The sequence below is a fragment of the Rhipicephalus microplus genome, chromosome 4, assembly GCF_043290135.1.
Source record: "Rhipicephalus microplus isolate Deutch F79 chromosome 4, USDA_Rmic, whole genome shotgun sequence".
Taxonomy (NCBI): domain Eukaryota; kingdom Metazoa; phylum Arthropoda; class Arachnida; order Ixodida; family Ixodidae; genus Rhipicephalus; species Rhipicephalus microplus.
In genome coordinates, this window is record NC_134703.1 from 58,401,664 (window position 1) to 58,424,125 (window position 22,462).

At 45.6% G+C, this 22,462-nt stretch overlaps 2 protein-coding genes across 7 annotated transcripts in view; one reads left to right on the forward strand and one right to left on the reverse strand.

Annotated features, from left to right (window-relative positions):
- LOC119172007 (carnitine O-palmitoyltransferase 1, liver isoform) overlaps nucleotides 1–22,462 on the reverse strand; it is a 149,116-nt gene that overhangs the window by 116,019 nt on the left and 10,635 nt on the right. The window lies entirely within an intron of this gene.
- Nucleotides 1–22,462, forward strand: part of LOC119172009 (uncharacterized) — a 247,083-nt gene that overhangs the window by 26,773 nt on the left and 197,848 nt on the right. Inside the window, exon 1 of one of the 6 annotated variants that reach the window (XM_037422967.2) lies at nucleotides 4,814–5,093. The exons of 3 other annotated variants lie outside the window; for them this stretch is intronic. In XM_037422967.2, coding sequence (XP_037278864.2) covers nucleotides 5,056–5,093 — 38 coding nt within the window. In that variant the 5' untranslated portion in view covers nucleotides 4,814–5,055. Of the gene's footprint in view, nucleotides 1–4,813; nucleotides 5,094–8,581; nucleotides 8,706–18,017; nucleotides 18,185–22,462 lie in introns of those variants that run through there. 2 more of the 6 variants (XM_037422969.2, XM_037422965.2) reach the window with 2 other exon arrangements.

Here is a 22,462-nt window from a genome sequence, read left to right on the forward strand (position 1 = left end):
AACATGGAGAGAATTGAGCACGCTCTGAAAAATGGAGGAAGCGTCAAAGCAGTGAAAAGGAAACTTGGGATAGGCAAAAGGCGGATGTATGCACTAAGGGACAAAGAAGGCAAAATAACTACCAATATGGATAGGATAGTTAAAATAGCGGAGGAGTTTTACAGAGATCTGTACAGTAGCCGAGACAACCACGACCTTAATACTATAAGAACTAGCAGTAACCCAGACGACACCCCACCGGTAATGATAGAAGAAGTCAGAAAAGCTTTGGAGAGCATGCACAGAGGCAAAGCTGCTGGTGAGGATCGGGTAACATCAGATCTGCTGAAAGATGGAGGACAGATTGTGTTAGAAAAACTAGCCACTCTATTTACGAGGTGTCTCCTGACGGGAAAAGTACCAGAGTCTTGGAAGAACGCTAACATCATCTTAATACATAAGAAAGGAGATGACAAGGACTTGAAGAATTACAGGCCGATCAGCTTGCTCTCTGTAGTATACAAGCTATCTACAAAGGTAATTGCTAGCAGATTAAAGAAAACATTAGAATTCAATCAACCAAAGGAACAAGCAGGATTTAGAACAGGCTACTCAACAATTGACCACATTCATACTATCAATCAGGTAATAGAGAAATGCTCAGAGTATAACCAACCACTATACATAGCCTTCATAGATTACGAGAAGGCGTTTGATTCAGTAGAAATATCAGCCGTCATGCAGACACTGCGGAATCAGGGCGTAGATGAAATATATATAAACATTCTGGAAGAAATCTACAGGGGATCAACTGCTACCATAGTGCTTCATAAAGAAAACAACAGAATACCAATAAAGAAGGGTGTAAGGCAGGGGGACACAATCTCCCCAATGCTATTCACTGCGTGCTTACAGGACGTTTTCAGAAGCCTAGAATGGGAACAGTTAGGGATAAGAGTTAATGGAGAGTACCTCAGTAACCTGCGCTTCGCCGATGACATTGCATTGCTGAGTAACTCAGGGGACGAATTGCAACTCATGATTATGGAGTTAGACAAGGAGAGCAGAAAGGTGGGTCTTAAAATTAATCTGCAGAAAACGAAAGTAATGTACAACAACCTCGGAAAGGAGCAGCGCTTTGCGATAGGTAATAGTGCACTTGAAGTTGTAAAAGACTATGTCTACTTAGGGCAGGTAATAACCGCAGAGCCTAACCACGAGATTGAAGTAACTAGAAGAATAAGAATGGTGTGGAGCACATTCGTCAGGCACTCTCAAATTATGACAAGTAGATTGCCACTGTCCCTCAAGAGGAAGGTATATAACAGCTGTATCTTGCCGGTACTTAGCTACGGAGCAGAAACCTGGAGACTCACAAAGAGGGTTCAACTTAACTTGAGGACGACGCAGCGAGCAATGGAAAGAAAAATGGTAGGTGTAACCTTAAGAGACAAGAAGAGAGCAGAGTGGATTAGGGGACAAACGGGAGTTAAGGATATCATAGCTGCAATAAAGAAGAGGAAATGGACATGGGCCGGGCATGTAGCACGTAGACAGGATAACCGCTGGTCATTAAGGGTCACCAACTGGATTCCCAGAGAAGGGAAGCGGGGTAGGGGGAGACAGAAGGTTAGGTGGGCAGATGAGATTAAGAAGTTTGCGGGTATAAATTGGCAACAGCAAGCACAGGACCGGGTTAACTGGCGGAACATGGGAGAGGCCTTGGTCCTGCAGTGGACGTAGACAGGCTGATGATGATGATGATAGTGATCAGCATAACATTGGAACAGCATTTTTCATCAAAGTCCTCACACACGTATGCCCAAGTAATGAGGTATAAAGTTTAAGTGCGAGTCCTTAATTGGAGTCTTGAAAACATCAACTATAAATCCGAGTAAATCTTTAGTGCGCCCGTAGAACACGTGCAACCTATATCTTTTGCGTTGCTGTTAAGAGTGCGTGTCGCGTATGAATGTCCCGATATTCTAAGAAATGCTGCTGTTACACACACACACACACGCGCGCGCGCGCGCGCGCGCGCGCGTGTGTGTGTGTGTGTGTGTGTGTGTGTGTGTGTGTGTGTGTGTGTGTGTGTGTGTTTGTCAGCTCGTTGATGCCTCTATGTATACATTGCTACCTGACGATGTCGTTGCGGTTTTTATTTTCCAGGGCATTCACACGAAGAGGCAATATACGATAGTCTCTGGTAGGCCAATGCACAGCTTTTTTACACAGCTTGTCAGGTTAGCTTGTTACCAATACAGCTTGTTAGCCAATACACATCTTGTTAGGATAAAGCAAAGTTACAACTTTGCATTGCTACTTCCCTGCTGTAATGGGAACTAACAGACAATGTTGCCAAGTAAGGTACAGGTGATATTATTAGAAGTAGTTGTAACGTAAGCGTGAAGAAATAAAAGCTCACATATACATTACAATTACTTTTAATTGGATTCCCTATACTTTTCTTGGCATCATTGTCGGTTAGTTCTCACTAATATTTTGTCTTACAAATAAAACAAATCCTTAAAATTTACACTTATTTCCTTACTTCCCTGTAGGTAGTAATGGTATAAGTAATAATGCTATGGTAGTAAATTAACTTCGCAGTTACCACCTCGAACTACAGATAGTAAGTATTGTGAAAAGCGCTTACTACTTCAAAGTTTGTCACTACGACTATTTTTGAGAGAGTGTAAAGCAACGAACTTGACGTATATAGCTGGTGATGGTGAATTTGAAAATTGCGCTTGAAGGGGCGTGCTTAATGGCCTTTACAGAAGCCGGCTAGTAATGGCTGCCGAAAGTTCTTGACATCGCTATACAGTAACATTCCGTGCCCTCGAAACTGCATGCCGCCTGGGTTGAGTAACACGTACGTGCTACTCAACGACAATTTGAAAGGAATGTTATTACACGAACTTTTTATTATTATTATTATTATTATTATTATTATTATTATTATTATTATTATTATTATTATTATTATTATTATTATTATTATTATTATTATTATTATTATTTTGCATTTTAGTCCACGGTTTTCGAAATCTCGCTCAAAGCGAGGCTTAAAAGTGCTGTTTCAGTTCTGACATAGGTGCGCAGTCATCAAAACCCCCACATGTCAGTTCACCGACAATGAAAATTAAATCGGAGCCAGCCTGACATTTTCTGAAAAGCGCGTTTCAACCACGTCAGGCTTTGCGGGCGACGCTGCCTGTTACCACATAACCCACGTTACAAAATACAAGTGCGTAGTTGCTTTTCCTTTTAGCTTTTTTTTTTACACCGTCATCTGTGTGCGCCGGAACACGCAGTCATTGACGCGTGAGTGCAGCCGTCGTAAAATCAAATGGACAGCTGCTTTCGAAACCTAGGCGTCCAGCAAGACGCGGCGCGACAGCACTTGCTTTCCTCCCTCCACACAGAATTCATAAGTTGCCTTTCTGCCCACGTGTACACAGGCGCGCGTACAACTGGGGGGCAGGGGGTGAAGGGTGTGCCCTATTACCATAATACATGGTCTCTCTACTGAGTTCTGGTCATAAGGGCCTCAATGGGAGTGCTCGCTTGCACTCCGCCTCCAATAGGGAACAGTGTGCACGCAGTACATCTGTTGGCCTCTAAGGCGTACGCCGTTGATGAACATGTATAGAGAGATAATAAAAAAGAGAGGGAGAGGCAAGCACGAGCGGAAAATGACTGGGAGGCTAATCGACCGGTCGCCAACCTACAAGAGGGGAGAGGGAAAATGTTGAAAAAGTAACGAAATTAAAAATAACAACTGGAATTTTGCGCCCTCGTGTTTGTGAGAACATGTGGCCAAGATTTCGTGACCTATCTTCCTCTGAAAGCATTTTTTTCTTTAAGGCGGCGGAGTTGACGTTCCAGGCCACGTGTAACTTTACGTAACGTAAGCTTCGGCATGCTGACTTTCCATCGCAGGATCCAGGTCACAATACAAGAGAAGACATGAACATGGAGACGGACGAAGAGGACGAAGATGACGAAGATAGAACTCGTTTCGTACGTTTTCACCCCGTCCTTGTCTTGTGCCAGGCGCTGCGGGGCACACAGTTTGGTTTCGGAGGATGTGGGAGTTGCCATCAAAGGATTTGAATTTTCACCTCAACCACGCCGAAAGTCGCGACTCGTGAATTTACGAAAGCCCCGCCGCAATGGTCTAGTGGCTAAGGTACTCGGCTGCTGACCCGCAAGTCGCGGGTTCGAATCCCGGCTGCGGCGGCTGCATTTCCGATGGAGGCCGAAATGTTGTAGGCCTGTGTGCTCAGATTTGGGGGCACGTTAAAGAACCCCAGGTGATCGAAATTTCCGGAGCCGTCCACTACAGCGTCTCTCATAATCGTATGGTGGTTTTGGGACGTTAAACCCCACATATGAATTACGAATTCACGAAATGACGAAGGTAGTCGGGGCCGCAAACTGTCCTCGCGCCACGAATAGAAGTATATGTATATGACGCGAGGAGCTATAGGGCCGCCGGGAAGGGGATTCTCTTGGACTCTTCTCGCGTAGAGCACGCGTCGAGCGCGCGCGTGCGAAGCCGCGCAGCTTGTTCATCGGGCAACAGACAGCAGCGCGGCAGGCGAGGCGAGTCTGCGGCTGGACCAGGCAGCCCCAGGGCTCTCGCATCTGCGGCTCGACGCCGCCGTTCCACGCCAGCCGCGAGTGAGTGACATGTCGGCGGCCGGAAACGCGCAAGCCAGCCGGCTGCCGCTGCTGCGCCGCTACGCTGCCGTCAGGTGCGGGCACAGCGCTGCTGCTCCATCGAGTGCGTTCTGTAGCGCGCGCGAGAGCCTCATACGCAAACGCGAGCGCAATCCTGGGCATCACGATCGTTTTGTTGCTGCGCGTGTTCCTCGCTCGCGAAGCCTCTCGCTCCGTGCACCAGGCCACGTGGTTCGGTGTTGTGCGTGCTCGTTATGAGGCGAGTTGGTAAAGTCCGTCGCGTGCTATGCGTGGACGTTGGCGCCTGGTGTTGCTGAGTGCCACGTGCGCCGCACCCACTGTGGCTGAAGGGAATACTCGCCGAAGGATTAACGCTGCGGCCTCCCCATGTTCGCTGGATGGCTCTCACCCGTGGAGATCAAACAGTGAGTTGCGGGAATGGTCCTTTGCGGGAGACCCAGACCAGAGTCTTCGACCGCAGGGGATACGCCGCCTAATCTATAATACTTTCTGCACGGTGTATTCCAATTGGTTCCTAATTTGACAGCAATATGACCAGGAATATGACCAAGACCGAGAGGGTTATTGTCAGTGAGAGTATCGACTGAAAGCATATATCCCCTCACTACATATATATTTGACGCCATTAGGTCGTACACTTAAGAAGCCATCCTCTTCTCCTGTTTGCGTCCTTTAAAGCACTCACTAGCAGGGCCAACAACAAGTTCACCTCATTGGTATCATTGTTTAATGCAATTTGAGAAAAAATAAACTAAGCGAGCAGGTTGGTCGTCCATAGCAAACGACAGATGGGCGTGCTCATCTTCGTCCTCCTATAGAATGCTGCAATAGTGCCCATAATGAAAGGAATGTGGTTAAGCGCACAGAGAAACGAGGGCACAAAGGCGCGCGTGTGTCCGCTGTGCCTTCAATTTTTTTCCTAGTAGTACACCCTCCCTTCAACCCTGTTGAGTCAAGGTGATCACCAGCACGCACACCTCTATACAAGCTTTCCGATCATACTGAAGCCTTCGATCGCTCCGGTACAGCGGTTGACTCGAAAACCGGAGCTAACCGAAATGAGAACCTGAACTAACTAGTTAGTTCACATGATTAACTACTAAGGGCTAACCTTTTCTGAAGCATTCCTCGCTGTTTGACCTCTCTATTCCACTTATACTAATGAGTAATTGTTACGGCCTACGATCATGATGAATGTGTCGCGTGGAAAATCCCCAAATGGTTTTCGTGGTGTGCGCGTTGACCTACCAGACTGATCAGTAGAGCAGATATTTCTTTTTTGCCGATAACAGGTTCAACATCTTTCAGGATGGTTTTGAGTAAAACCAACAAAATATCTGATGAAGTACACGGTCTGACAGAATTTTATCTGGTCGGGATGAAACATTCATGAGATGATTGAAGAAATAAAACATTATGATAAACGTCGGTATAAACCCATTGCACCACGGCCGGCGTTCATCGATGTTTTCACCAACACAACGTATTTGCGTCAAACAAAAGAAAAGCTAGGAGCCTCTAATAACACGGGTAAACAAAACAGTGGTCGAAATGCCAGGTGCACGCCTTGAAATTATATTTCTTTTAGTCCATAGAAACTATATGTCACATAGAACTTGATTGTCCCAGTCTGAAATGATAATAACAAGGAGTTTTAGAATAGCGGATTCGCTACGTGAGTCCCGCTATGCGACCTTCGTCGCATAGCGCGACGGAGGCGGAGTGTGGTACTGCGCAGGCGCAGTGCTGCTATAACGTGCGTTCATATTATTATTATTATTATTATTATTATTATTATTATTATTATTATTATTATTATTATTATTATTATTATTATTATTATTATTATTATTATTATTATTATTATTATTATTATTTAGATGCACAAGATTACGAAAACACAAATGAAATAGGGAAGGAGCTCGCTGGCCGCTATGCCCTAAAGGAACGCAAGGCCAAATCGGCTTTATGGAGCCACACGTGGGTTTTAATCCACAAGTGCAGCCCGAAATGTCCAATATTGTATTATCTATTTTTTCTTTTGATAAATAAACGTCGTTACAGTAGACCATACATCGCTACAGGTCACGTGTACCCATTTGAAGTGGATGATACTGTGATGATTATTTGTTGCACTGCAGATGACGAGTACGAGACAGGGATTACAGGACAGGTGGTCCCTGTTTCGTCCTGGTCTCGTCCATCCGCGGCGCTACAATAAATCACGAACCAGCGCCAATCAGCCTAATTCATCGATATGCTAAACGGCACTGTCATTTTGTGATCCTGCCTTATCGGAATGTATAGCTGCCGCTGTGGCATGAAGTCGAAATGCTGGAGGCCCGTGTACAGCACGACGCCAGTGCGCTTTGATGCACACGACGGTCGAAATCACCGGACCCCCATCGGTCCGCCTAATAATCATATCTGAGGGAAAGGCATATATATATATATATATATATATATATATATATATATATATATATATATATATATATATATATATATATATATATATATATATATATATATATATATATATATATATATATATATATATATGACATCTAACAGACAGTAATGCCAAGGAATGTACAGGGGAAGTTATTAGAACCAATGGAATGTAAATAAGAAGAAAGAAAAGTGGATGAAAAAATAACCACTTTTCTTTCTTCTTATTTACATTCCATTCGTTCTAATAACTTCCCCTGTACATTCCTTGGCATTACTGTCTGTTAGATCTCATTAATATTGTGGGAAAACACGGAAAACGAGCCCTTAGGTATACACTTCTTTCTCTCTTATATATATATATATATATATATATATATATATATATATATATATATATATATATATATGTTTTGATGTGTCATTTACCTATGTCGTCTGTTCGCATCGCGTGATACCGATTTTGGTACATGTGAAACTAGCAAAACGGCCGCCAGCGCATCATGAGCGTGGCATGTAGTCATGTTGTTACATGACACGCATGTCATGATTTTAATGTTACGGTCTGTCGCTTGTGTTCGCCATGCAATCATGCCATACCATACCAGTTTTGCAACATGCAATGTGAACGAAACCACCGCAAGAGCTGCAGGACCATGAAATGTAAATCATGACATTTATGACATGATTTTTAATGTTATCACTAGTCAAATATGTTCTTCATACAGTCATGTTATGTAATACCAAGTTTGGTATCGATACCATTATCGAAACGGCCAGGAGAGATAAAAGTCGTAGGCGGCTAGATAGATAGATAGATAGATAGATAGATAGATAGATAGATAGATAGATAGATAGATAGATAGATAGATAGATAGATAGATAGATAGATAGATAGATAGATAGATAGATAGATAGATAGATAGATAGATAGATAGATAGATAGATAGATACGCTCAAAGTCGCCGAAGTTCGCTAAGAAATGCTTCGCATTTAAAACTGCGATATCATTACACGGGACGCTTAGAGGAAGGCACTGGACATTTTCAGCATATGGTGTTCTCAAGCTGCACCAAAATCTAAGTATACATGGTTCTCAAGCATCCAGTAACTTGGGTGATGTACAGTTTCCAAACATCTGAGCCCGTATATGCATCGCCCAAACAAAGAATGACACAAACGAACTGTGAGTCCCTTGCTTTGTCTGCCATGCAGTGACTTAGCGCGCTAAGTAGTCGAACACTGCGCTCGAGAAAGAAATGGTTGAACAAAAGGTTAACTCCTGGACCTTATGTAGGCGCGTATGTATACATCGACGTGTGCTTTGTGTTCGCACGCGGCTGTATCTTCACAGCCGCGCTCTTCGCGGCCCGGCTGCATAGCTCCTGCGCGTATACCCGACAGCGCGAGTTCTACGAACAATAAGCCAGTCCCGTGATGCATCTCTTTTGAGTCGGGTTCTTCGTCAAGCACACCTGGGGCGTTGAGAGAGACCGGCGTTTCTACCTGAAGCGGCCGGAAGGGCTGCGGCTGGACATGTTCACGGTTGTGCCTGTTGGAGAACGGTGCGGATTGCCGTATTATTACTCTGGTTATGGTGTTCTAGAAAGTGTGTTCAGGTAATCTGTACACCTATTTCATGTTTGTACACAGCAGTAGGCACCGTCGGCATACTGAGGCGGTTGTCGAGTGCATGGGTGATTGCCGAGTGTACGCCGAGTGCATGAGCGAGATAAACATGAAATAGGTCTGTAGTCGGATGCAACTGAAGTCTGCAGCGGCCCTGCCCAAAAGACTGCAGCGTGGTAGTTTATATCTTCCGCAACCAAAGAAAGTGCCGTTAACGCACTCGGCAGTGTTCTCCGAACGTGGGTCATCGGAAGTTCGGCTCATGACGTCCGTATGGATCACGCGCCCATTGGTGCAGGTTTGTGCGCATCCGTTTTTGCGAAGGAAATGCAGCGGACTTCTAAAGTTGTGTGCGACTATAGTTCACCGTACTCTGGTATAACGCGTAAAAGCGAGGGAGTGAATTAGCGAGTGAGAGAAATGGGATAAACGTGGTCCAGACTAGAAGTGCCAGGTTGGAACTAGAGTTTTTTTCAAGTCGTAAGGAGCACACACAGTAACTAGTCGGAATGAACGACGTTTTACAAGTTCGTAGGGTCTTATGATATACCGAAAACACATACGCAAGAAAGAACGAATGCGTCAGCTCTGGAGACGCCCGTTCCTGCCATAACATTTCGTTCCTCACAGCGTCAGTGTTTGCACAACTTCCATTCAGTGACGCAATCCCTCTTGGTCACCATGCGTTGACGGCAGGGTTGAGTTGAAAACGGGAAAGGAGAGAACTTGTAAGCCGTATTCTTACGGACAGCCTCTCCACGAATATTTTTGAAGCTTGCCCGTCGAGACAACATACGCGAAAGGTAGTGATATATTCCAGACTTTCCTTGGCGTTTTTCTGCGGACAAACTCTTTTGGGCAATTCTGTACATATCTGGCGTCCTAGCTAACATGGTCGAGACATATTAGCGCACAATACTTGCGACCACAAGAAAGAAGGCGGTGTTACGTCGGCTTTACTTTACGCTAGCATGTCCCAGCCAGTTGTGCACACCCAACAAGCAATAAATTATTCTTTTGTCTAATATTGAGCTGGTATAATGAATAACAGTAAATATACGCTGCAATAGGCGGCTACACGCGTAATAACAAGAACCGAGCTTGTTTTTTTATTGCTTTTTTAAGCGCTAAGGTCATGCCAGTAACGATAAATGGATGCAGAAAACTCTTATTGTTAGGCAGTGCAACCGTACGCGTGCGCAAAAAGAATGTATATATAAGAATTCACGAAGGAATATGCCCATGTAAACAAAACAGTTCTCAGGATAGAACGTTTTCTTAAGAGCACATTCTAGTCAATCGTGGGGCTTGGAGCACGTCATTACCGGTCAATTATGAGAACAAAAGTTAAGAAGAAAACAAAACAAGCTCTGTGAATTAGGCGGCTAGTTCTCAAGAAATGCTTATCCCATGGACATGCTGTTTTTACTCATATAATGCCCGCCTTTTTGAATGGCCACAGCCTGTCCTCTTACGTACAAACTGCATTGCAAGTACAGGATTCACATTGGCACGAGGGGATGAAACAGGCTTATCTGCTGAGCGACCTGTCAAGCTGAGGTTGAGTCATGCAAGAGCTACGCATTGTCAAAGAATGCGTAGCAGAACACATGTGCGGAGAACGCCTCTACTCAATGTCAGTCGCCAGATGAAGTGGTAGCTTGCAAGAGCCAATTAAAAAAAGAATAAAAAACGATCGCGTAAAAGTTGTCTGCGCTGCCAGCAGCTACTCGCTACGGAGCATCACGTCGGGGACAGCGTTGTGACGCAGGTGGAATGAATAAACGCTTACAGTCCTTGCGTGAACTTCAAAGAATTGCGAATTTCTTAGCGTTAAGTACTACAGACAATAACGGGAACAGCGCGTGTATTTAGTAAGTGCATCGCATTCACACGATTCGCAAGCTTGCAGTACAGTTCAACTCCCGTACAATTGCTCAGTAGTGTCAAGCGTCAATGAGCTTTTTTTTTTGTAGAATGTTCTTGAAGACACATGAGCGAATATGAAATTCAGAGCGCTGCTTTGGTTGATATGTGGGGTTTCACGCCCCGAAACCACCATATGATTATGAGAGACGCTGTAGTGTAGGGCTCCGGAGATTTCGACCATCTGGGTTTCTTTAACGTGTGCCCAAATCTGAGCACACGGGCCTACAACGTTTCCGCCACCATCGCAATTGCAGCCGCCGCAGCCGGGATTCGATCCTGCGACCTGCGCATCAGCAGCCGAGTGCCTTAGCCACTAGACCACCGCGGTGGGGCGTACTAACAAAGCCGTCTCACCAGTGGCAAAGGTATATAATTATAATAAAGACTTCAAATATTATTTTGAGAGACGCCTTAGTAGAAGGCTGAGCGAATTTCAATAATTTGGTTTTCTTTAACATGACATCGAAGAGTACACGGGCCTCTATAGCATTTCGACTCCACCCCGCCGCGGTGGTCTATAGTAGATAAGGTACTCAGCTGCTGACGCGCAGGTCGCAGGATCAAATCCCGCCTGCGGCGGCTGCATTTGCGATGGAGGCGGAAATGTTGTAAGCCCGTGTGCTTTGATTTGGGCACACGTTAAAGAAACCCAGATGGTCGAAATTCCCGGAGCCCCACACTACAGCGTCTCTCGTAATCATATGGTGTTTGGGGACGTTAAACCCCACATATCAATCAATCAATCAATCAATCAATCGATCAGCATTCAGACTCCATCGATATGCGACCGCCGCTGCCGGAATCGAACCCACGCCCTGTGGGTCAGCAGCCGATCCCCAAAACCGTGCACTGCTCCATTGCGGCGGACTAATGGCAAAGACAACTCACGAACGAAAACCTTTGTGAATTCAACCCCCAATCTCGACAGAAACGAACGCATGCATGTAATGCTGTACTTATGCAGGCTTCTACTGTATTCTCCTAAAACGACTCGTACCAGGGAAATATTCCCGTGAGCTATTTCGCGCTGTCTCTGATTGGCTGAGAAAAGGGCATTGACGAGTCAGGGACACTCAAGAAATCGGGCTGTTCGGATAGCAAGTGCACATGTCGTCGTATCGTTACATAAGGCGGATGCGCGACCCAGTCGCGTTCGTAGGACCCAATAAAGTTGTTTTCCGATTCATTCCATTCACTGCCTTCAGCATTATTGTGTTCTTTGGCTCAGTATTTATAGAGTAGCAGGCCAGTGAGCGGAAGCTGCCTGTTCTCATATTAATAAACATTTTCTATATCTGCCATCTTGTCATATCATGTGCATCGTACTGTATACCGGCTAACGAACTAAAGATGGCACACATCACTTATTATTTTTTTGCAATCGCTGTATCGTCTAATGGTGAAGGTGCTGTATTGTTGACCTTCGGGCCTTGGGGTTGAATCCCGGCCTTGATGGCCGCATTTTCGATAGAGGCGAAAATGTTTGAGGCCCGTGCACTTGGGTTTAGGCGCACGTTAAAGAACCCCAGGTGGTCAAAATTTCTGGAGCCCTTCACTAATCGCATCTTCAATAATCGCATCTTAGTTTTAAGACGTTAAACCTCACCAGTTATTGTTTGCTAGTTCGAGTAATTCAGGTGCACTTTGATACGGGGCTACACTGCTTGCAGCGTTCTGTCATATTCACCCAAACCAAGCGGAGCATGCAGTTTCAAGTATTACTGAGGACATTAGCAATGTGCTTGCTTTCTTGCATTTCACTTTTCAGTAAGACGTGAAGCTACGCCACTTACTATTATACATCTACACAGTTCGCAAAAGCGTCACTGCTTTTAGCTTCTTGACGTACGACGAAGTTATTGCACCCGAGATGAGATCACAGTGCGCCGGCTGCTCCAATTTGAAAGAACCGCATGAACGGCATTAGGCTATAGCCACGTCCCCGCTGAGCGAGCTATAAATCGAGACTTGCCGTTAAATATGCAGGAACAGCTGGTGAAATGAATCCAGTACGCGCGCCTCGCATGTAGAACGATGATAGCGAGATAAATGTGGGGCGCACTATTGTGTCTGGGACGCACACTCGTGTTATGTGCAATGCTGGCACAGATTCGGCATATTTATAATTGTTTTGTACCTTTGTTACACCATACCTCACTTCCCTGGTGCAGTAATATTATGATGCCCCATATTCCGGAAGTTGTCACGCAGAAATTGATGCCACGACGAGCGAAGCGATATACCAAAAATCAATTTCTGCAGCTTTACGAACAAAATATTGTACGGCTCAATTATCACATAGTCCTTTTGTTGTGTTAATGAATTCAATTTAACCACGAAACATTAAACGAAAGTGCGTCATCATTTTTTTCTCCTAATTTCTTCAGCATCGGATCGGAAAGACAGCATGGTACTTTTACCCTCGTTCTCAAAATCTTAAGCTCATAGCTACAAATGGCAGGTCCAAAAGAAGTACCGTGTATTCGCATAATTTCTAACCTGCAGGATTGTAGTGCTTATTGGCAACTGTGGAAGTAAAGCAATTACACAAAGATCCAACGCAATGTTAGTATTTAATCGACGCCAAGTGAGTAGACTGCTCCCGGGCAGGCGAACAACAGTCGCGGATGACAGGATCGCAAGCTTGTCACTCGCCAGGACACCGATGTGTGTTGCATGTTTATAGAAGACTCTTCAGGGGATGTGAATATGCATAGAAAAGCACGTCACAATCCTAACCACATTTGGGGCTATATAGCAATCGATTTATAGCGACACATTCATCCTAAATGTAAGTCCAAGCATCCTATCATTCTGAGAAATTCGCCAAGACTGCTCAATCCCGTATTCAATTACACAAGGTGTCTAAACGGCAAGACATTTGTCATTATGCACGTGATGAAAGTTGTCTAAATATATTCGCAAATGTATCCACGGAAGAAGGGACAAGCGTCAAAGCCAGGGAGCAGACAAATAAACGGCTGCCGCGAATGTCTCGACAACTTTCTTGGACCATAGACTGTCTTATAGATACACTATTTAGGGAAGGTTCAACAGCTACGCTTCACCATTTTGACCTTTTTATGCTCTCTAATTGAAGCAAGTTCACTATACTTTGCAACGGTCTGTCCTTTTATTCGCAACAAAAACAAAACAATGAGCAAAGCCACAAGTGCGTTGGGAGCCTGCAAGCACGAAGAGTATATGCAAATATGCGTACTACCCATCATGGTCGCTGAACTGTCGCAGCACCAGAGTCACGTATAGTTAATCGTAGAAAACTCTTTGTCTTGGACCACTAATTTAGGGTTCCAAATATGTTTAAAAGAGACCTGTATTTCCAAGGACGAGCAAATAGAGATGATTGCTATGGTGAAAAACTAGCTGACGCTATGTCTTATACACTTGGCACACGTGACATGGGCCTTATGCCTGCCTACTATACTAAAGACTAAAGACGTACTACTCCAAAGACTAAAGAAATGGTGTTGTGCGCGTTTATAGAGCAGACGTGACGAAGGTTTGACAAGTCGACCGCACTTACGCATCTAGTTTCATCGTTAGCGCTGTTTAAATCTTTGTAATGCACCATTTAGCACCAGTAACAATCTTAGCTCAAAGGGAAGTCTCTCGTGAGATAGCTTGGGACATTCGAAGTGCCATGCATGCGATACACTGAGGCGTAAGTTAACTGTCTTCTCATGTTGACTGGAAACCCTCTTCCGGACTTCATTTCTAATGCCATGCAGCTCCTGTTGATTCAGCGCTTATGTTGATAAATTACAGTTTATCGCTGCAGCTCACTGATACCTATTGGTACCAGCAGGCGTTGCACCAGTGTGTTGTTGTAAGCAACAACCTGTTCCTAGTAAGGGCTATACTTCAACGCCCGCCGATAGGTACCAGTGGTTTGTTGTATACAACAAACTATTCCTGTTAAGGACTACACTTCAACGCCTGTTAATACCTACAAGTACAAGCGGGGTGTTGTATACAACGCTATATTCCTGGTAAGGACCAAACTTCCAAACGCAGCCAAAAAGCCGCTTAAACGTAAAAGTTTACTTCAAGCTTACGCTGACCGCTCACATCTTTATCGCCTCGGAAGTTTCAGACAGAGGTCACATCACAAGAAGGTCGACTGACGCATACTGTCACGCAGCGCGTATCACGAACAGCCGTTTGACGCGTCGGAATTCGCTGCGGCGTTCTGTCTGCCGGACAAGCGACGGCCTCGGTAACGACCGGCGCGCGGCCCCATTCTGCTGTTTCCTACCGGAGATATATATTGTACGACGACAACGACCGTGACGCGCAGTTCTCGGGGAGGCCGGTGACAGCGTGTGGAGGACGTGCACGGGGCGCATAGATAGGCTTGTTTGCTGCACTCACAGGAATGACACCATTCGCGGACAACCAACAATCAGGCTGCGGTAAACATAGGGGACGTCATTCGCAGTGATTGTGAGATAAAAGTGAAGAAATAAAAGTGAAAAAAAATATAAAAGGCTTATGAATGTCTGGACATGCCTCCATCAAATTTCAACACGTGCTAACAAATATATTGAGGGCTGAAGCATAGCGGCATAGCGCATAGAGATTTTCGATTGTTTGTTTGTTTGTGTTTTCTCCTTTTTGAGCGCCTTATTCTTCATGTGTATATTGACAGTCTTGGAATTTCGCCGGCTTCATTCGAAATGTTACATTATTGAATTTGCTTAATTAATCACTGTTTGAACGTTTCCTTTCCTCTATATATGCTCCCCCCATATTTAATAATTCAACAGGGACTGTTATGGGTTAATAAATAATAATTATGATGACGATGTGTTCAGGACTGAACTGGAAGGAGACTACTGCATTCGAACGACCCGTGAGCTCGATGTTGTGAAGCGGGTCGTTGAAACACGCACACTGTCAGATCTTCCTTATCATCGCGGCATTTATGATTGTCGAAGATAGAATAACGTCCATTGACCTTGAACTGTGGTTGTCGGTTTTCAACATTCCTATAAAGCACATCCTCCTCCACCCCACCTTTATTTTTTAGAAAAAAATATCACTTCGACTCGTATTCTTTTCCTGTGCCCTCACCTAAGCACTTGCCCGTGACGCTGCCCACTGGTGTTAAACAATAGGGTGGAAAATGAGCACAGTCTATTGTAATGCTTTTGTTTCCTCATGAGGTTGCTGATCATTTCATTAAAAAAGCTTCCCCCATCTGACGTTGAATACCCCTTATCTTCCTTTTTGTTTTCTATACCTCATACTGCCTACGAAGTCGATCGCATCTTACCGTATAGAAAGTCGTGTGACAGCTTGTCTCTTGCTATCACACATGCGTAGTAGCCGTGTGAGTGTCTTCACACATCTGAGGGCATTATGCCCTCCGCCTCTAGCGGAATGCCAAGCTTCTCGTCTAGATGATATTTGACCAGAAAGAGCGAATAGAGAAAGACTAGCCATTTGCATTGCCCCCCCCCCCCCCCCGAAACTCCACACTTCCCGCGTAACTCTTCGAAAGGCTGCAGTGTCTTGAAGCCAAGGCAATCAGTTTCCCACCGGTATCCCCAAGAACTACAGACTGAACGGCTGTCTACCACATGCAGTCACAATGATGGCATGAATTCTCGCCATCGTTGTCACTTCTTCCCCTCTCCGCCCAGCAGCCACGCCCCCTGAGTGTCGCGTTTTAATCGCCGGGCACTGTATAAGTGGATAACTAACCTGCACATTCGGGCCTTCTGGACGTCTTTGAGACGTGCTGGAGGAAACAGAAAATTTGAACGGTTTACGTGAAATATCAATAAGCCATCAAAGCGACGCTCCTATTTACAAAATGAACAGTGATAAACGACGTATACACAGTCACGTCCGTTGTTATTCAGTTAAAGTATATTTTCCTCATGCTGTGCGTCGTGTTGCGACACTTATTCTAATCCTGTTTTTCATCTGTCGAGCGGTTTTCTTTTCTTCTCACACTGAATGTAAGTGACTCGCCAAACGTTATTATCAACAGACCGATGTTTCTGTGAGCGCTTTTCATAACGAACAGTTCTCAGTAACACTTTCACGAGTCATCCGTTATACTCCGAATAAACAAATGAAATCCATCTCTCTCTCTCTTTTATACGCTCACTTCATACGCTATCTGAAGAAAGCACATATGAAGAACGTCTCCGCTTAAAGCGATCTAAATAGTCCCGCCGCGGTAGTCTAGTGGCTAAGGTACCCGGCTGCTGACCCGCAGGACGCGGGATCGAATCCCGGCTGCGGCGGCTGCATTTTCGAAGGAGGTGAAAGTGCTGTAGGCCCGGGCGCTCAGATTTGGGTGCACGTTAAAGAAACCCAGGTGGTGGAAATTTCTGGAGCCCTCCACTACGGCATATGGTGGTTTTGGGACGTTAAACCCAACATATCAAAGTGATCTAAATAATGAGTTTAATGACATTCAAATCTTAACTTTAATTCACACGCGTCTCTACATGCACTGACATGGTACACACCCTCTCGAACCAATGCGGTGTAGATTCTATTTATTTACATTTTATACCAGAAAAAAATAAAATTGAGGGCCATGCAACACACACACCACTGCCATAACCAAGGGGCAGTGGAGGGGTAATCGCCCATCCGCTTCTCACGTTAAATCTTGAATTTCGCATTTTAATATGCACGCACACATACAAACACGCACGAACAAGCATGAAGAGTACCCCGCATCCAGCAATGTTTCTGGCAACGCCACACAGGCACATTTTCGCGCATTATTCCAAAGTAAAACAAAGAAAAAGGGCATACCATCCATCCCTCCCTTACGGATATGCCAAGCATTACCCGTTTTTCTCCAGACAAGAAAATAAGGTACAACACCGCTCCGCGCAGACGCCCATTGTTAGCAACGAGTGGCCGACATCATGAACATGAACGAAGGCGTAGTAATAGAGGCCTCACCGTCGGAAAGACTCCCCCCAATTCACGCACGGCGAGCGTGCACTTGTGCGAGAAACATGATAGTTCAAGGCCGCGCACTCCTGCACCTTCGCGCGTCCGGCTGCAGCTTGAAACACCTTTTTGGAAAACCCCGCAGCGGCACCGGACTTCAAGCGAGGATCGGGGGAACGTGTTGTGAGCAGTGCTACGCGCAAAAGGGCGCGAGTTCGTCTCTCACCCGCCGTTTACTGCGCGCACCCGTGCAGTGACCGGTGTGTTCGGACAACGTATTGTGCGCGAAGGAAAGTACGCCTTTAAACAACTGTCCGCTCGACACTTGACTCGAGAACGTTACGGAGCTACTGAAGGAAGAATACGGCGCGGATCATCGGGATCATGCGATGCGCGACGTTCGGCCTTCGGAGAGCCACGTGCGTTGTGGCGATGGACTGTGCCACAGCGAAGGCGTCGAGGACGTCGAAATTACGATCAGCGATACGGAGAGACCGCGACTCTGCGACACCGCTTTTAGTGAAGGCCGTCAAACGATCCGGTAAGCAGTGTCGTTTTTTTTTTCTTAAAGACGATAGCTTTTCTTCAGGACCTTCGACAAAACAATTTTGGTCTCTCTGTCTGTACATTTGTCTGTTTGTCCGCTTAACAATATCCCAAACGGCGTTAAACGACACACCAAACGACCAACCCCATCCGCAGCGCCCACCAATATTGCTCAAGATTCAGTGTTCATACTTGTGCGATTGTCAATTAAAAATTGCCCGCAGCTTCCCTCGGGGGAACACTGAGGAGGATGCGGAGCATATAATTGGTTAACGGGGTGTTAAAGTGCGACTTACTTGGGTCGATGGCTAAATTGGTTAACGTGGTTGTGAAATGGGGTGTTAAATTGCGACTTACTTGGGTCGATGGCTAAATTGGTTAACGTGGTTGTAGGAGGGGGTGTTAAATGAGTGAACACGTACACACGTATGCGAAAGGACGGCGCTGGTCGAAGGGACGTCGATCATTGTGTTTGTGGATTCGTTGGAATTCATTTCACCGTGACCTTGGACGTCGACGCGCCGTACAAACCAACTGACGAGCGGCAACTGAGCGAGCGAGCGCCGACCTTGAGTATATATACAGCGCGACAGCGCATGCACAGTCAGCTGTTGAATGTTCTCGAAGGAGAAGCGCGCGCGCGGCACAGATGGCGACGGCGCGACGGCGCATGCGCTGTCAGCTGTCGAATGTTCTCGAAGGAGAAGCGCGCGCGGCACAGATGGTGGGCGACGGCGCGACGGCGCATGCGCGCGCGTCAGCTGTCAAATGTTCGAGAAGCGGTGCGGACGGCGCGGACGGCGCACTACAAGGCGCGAGTATAAGATGCTTCCGCATCTAAAAGTAATTGTTGCGCATACTTGAGGCAACATGACAACATATATATTCTGTATGCGTGTCTTTTTATTAAAAGAAGGCATACATAAGAAATTCTAAAGACCGTAGCGTTTATCGCACTGCGCTGACAATGCAACGCTTGCACGAAAAGGCAAGTGTTTCCAACGCCTTGCTAAGACGACATGGATGTGGCACCTACCCGTCGCCTTGGTTGCACACCTTGCTGCCAAAACAGGCACACGCGCTACGCGCTTCGTTTTTCAAGATAACTGCCAGAAAGCGCTCATGTCTCACGTGTGACGTGACTTGATGCGCTCGTTCGCCTCCGCTGCACGCTCGAGGCCCTCAAACGCAGCGCCTCCAGAATACCATTCACCGGTTTTGTTGCGTAGAACATCAAATAAACGTTCTGTTCACTCTCTCCAGACGCAAGATTATCGTTTTTCGACGACATTTGCAGTGTAACATGCAGATCCGCGGCCATTTTTTTTTTGCCATGATGTGTGTGAGGAGAGCCGGGGACCGCGGTTACCGTGACGGAAGGGTCAAGGTTCGCTTAATTAAGCCTACAGACGCATACCGTAGCCGTGATGGCGTCTCGGAACTTATATATTCAGAGTGTCATTAGCCACATTAATCTTTAGGTTCACTCGTGACATTTCCTTAACAAACGTTTGTATGATGATTGTGAACTGTCGAGAGTTAGCGCGCCGTAGTGCCTGAATGTACACATCTGGTCCATCTGCTGGCGCTGAAATGCAGTGCAGGTACGTTTACGAAAATGTGCAACGAACCGCTACATTACCGAGACGGACATATATTACGGCGAGCCAACGAATAGCAGATGGCATACTCCGAACAGCTATAGATGGAGACATTAGCTTCGGAGGTAAACATATTGGACAGAGATCTGTCTGGCTGGGTAAAATTATAAAAATAAAACACTCTTCAGCCATTGTTTAGTCTATAATTTGTAACATTGCCACGTTCCTTTTCTCAAGTTTTGTCATTTCCCCAATACACCACACAGTTCGCAGCGCAAACCACGCCTGCAGTTTTCGAGAAGCTTCAGGACTGTAGTAGGTCATTTCGATAAGATCACGCCCACTGTGCGAACGGTACAGATTATTTTGAAACCTACGTCACCGCTAGCGCGGTAACGCTAGAACATTCGATGGCAAGTGTATAAATGCCGACGCGCTTCGCCGCTTGTCAGTTGATCGACGGCCGACGCTGCATGCGCCGCTATCATTGCAAGTGTGCTACCATGACCCGACTTTCCGTTCAGCGGGCACAGGTTCGCCAAAATAAACAGTTTGATCTGACCATTCTGTCTCCTGCCTTCAATCACATCACAACCCCGTGACAATATCAAATATTAAGAACTGGCCCTGCGTTTTTTCTTCAGGGTACCACTTTGAGGCTGGCTCCGAAGCTAGCCACAGTGGAGAGGGGAACAACCACTGAGCAAAGTAGTGACCGGACAGTCACCCTCGCTGAAGAAGAGATCAAATGGGTCCTAAAACGGAGGAACAGTGTTTTTTTTTAATTTTAATATTAAAAATACAGACCAAACGGTTGCTGGAGAGTGTTTATTCATACAATATTGGCTTCCCCTGTCAGAACAAATATTTACACCTATGGTACAGCTCACAACGGTATTTTTCAGCGACAGGTTGGTAAGAAAAGGAATCAACATATGGAGTAGAAGCTGCGCCATTTATATATATATATATATATATATATATATATATATATATATATATATATATACTTGCAGCTGTTATGGTGTAAATGTTCGTTCTATGGGGAGTCAGCATTCTTAGGTAAATTAGCTACGCGGTCTGGCTTTTTCGGTATCTCATATGAAAACTGTGCATTATTTTTATTATTTTTTCTTCGTGGCGCCATAAGAACCCAGACGCCAAATAAAATGGAGTTCTGGAATAGCGTACGCAAAGCTTCGCACTATATCGTTCGTCACCTCTGCGCATGCGTCGCACGCTATACTCTTGCGGAGCCGCGTTTGAGTGTACTTCGCCGGCATACACAACGAAAGCTACCTTTGTGTGCAACACGCCCAACAATAATGCCAAATTTAATGCAAACGGAAGTTGCTTAGACTCGCCCCGCTGTTAAATTCGTTTCAGGTCATGCACCTTTTTTTTTACATCACCACTGTCAACACTGTCAAACATACTTTTCACACACACTGCACGCACACTACGAATAACATGAGCGCTGTATTAGTGGAGCTTAACGGCAAATGTTGGCGAGACATGAAGAACAGTTGCATTGATACTTTACCAGTTGTGAACAGCGCGTGCGTATGTGGTTGGTGTGTGCTATTTGTATACGCTTACATGATCTGTATGTCGCATTTTTCGCCCGACACCTAAGGCCACGCAGACCTTCAACCAGGCAAGCAGCCCCGGCCTTTCAATTAAGAGCACTTTGTTTTCTCTTTCTGCTCGCTTTCTCACTGAACAATTATTATAGGAGGATATTGAGTACTTAGCTGTCAATGCCCCGTTCGGCGTGCTTTCCCTATCTAGAGCTATAATTGAAATATACCGTGCGTTGTAAAGGTAAAACACGGCGGGATGCGCTGACCTTGCAGAAATCGCCCTCGAGCGTGGAAGACAAACAACACAGCGGATAATAACAAAAAAAATAATGCTTTGCCGCGACGCGTCCATTGGAATGGTGACGCACGTGCCTTCGGGAGTGCGGAAGGATGGCTTGTACGCGCGGTCGTCGCCATAGACGCCAACGTTTTGTCCGCGGCGAAGCGAAAACGACATTTGTAGCGCGCCTGCGCTATTCGAATACAATGAGCCAGATACGTTCCGGGTTGCTGACGGCAATGCGCGTTTAAACAACGTGATAAGGAGGACCGAGACACATTGTTTCATAGAAACAACGATGGTGACCGTGCCGACGTATCCCAATTCAATTAAGTCACCACTATTGTGACTAAACTGATAGCACTGCAAGGCAGAAACACTTCATTCTAGGACGTTGGGCGTTCTATTTAGTATGCATAAATACTTCAAAATGAACACTTGCCAACAAGGCCACCTCTCTGTTATCCTAAGCTTTGTTTCTAGTATACACTCTGAGCCTTTTGCCACGCGTGTTCGTCTACGCATCTAAACAATTTCGCTCTTTTGGCTTCTTTATTTGATATTTGTTTGTTTTTTGCTATATGACTACATCGTAGAGCGGTTCGTTGGCATTTGCGGTGTGTCAACTTCTTTCTTGTATCCGCGTTAGCGCGCCCAGTCTCTTATTATTAATACTTACCAGCTAGTTAAGCTCTCCATTATTCTAAGCAGTAACATTTCGGTCTATGGAAAGCGCCGCAGCAATATATTAACTCTGTGAATGACACTTACAGTGGCGTTAAGAATTTTCTCTGCATTTACGTACCAAA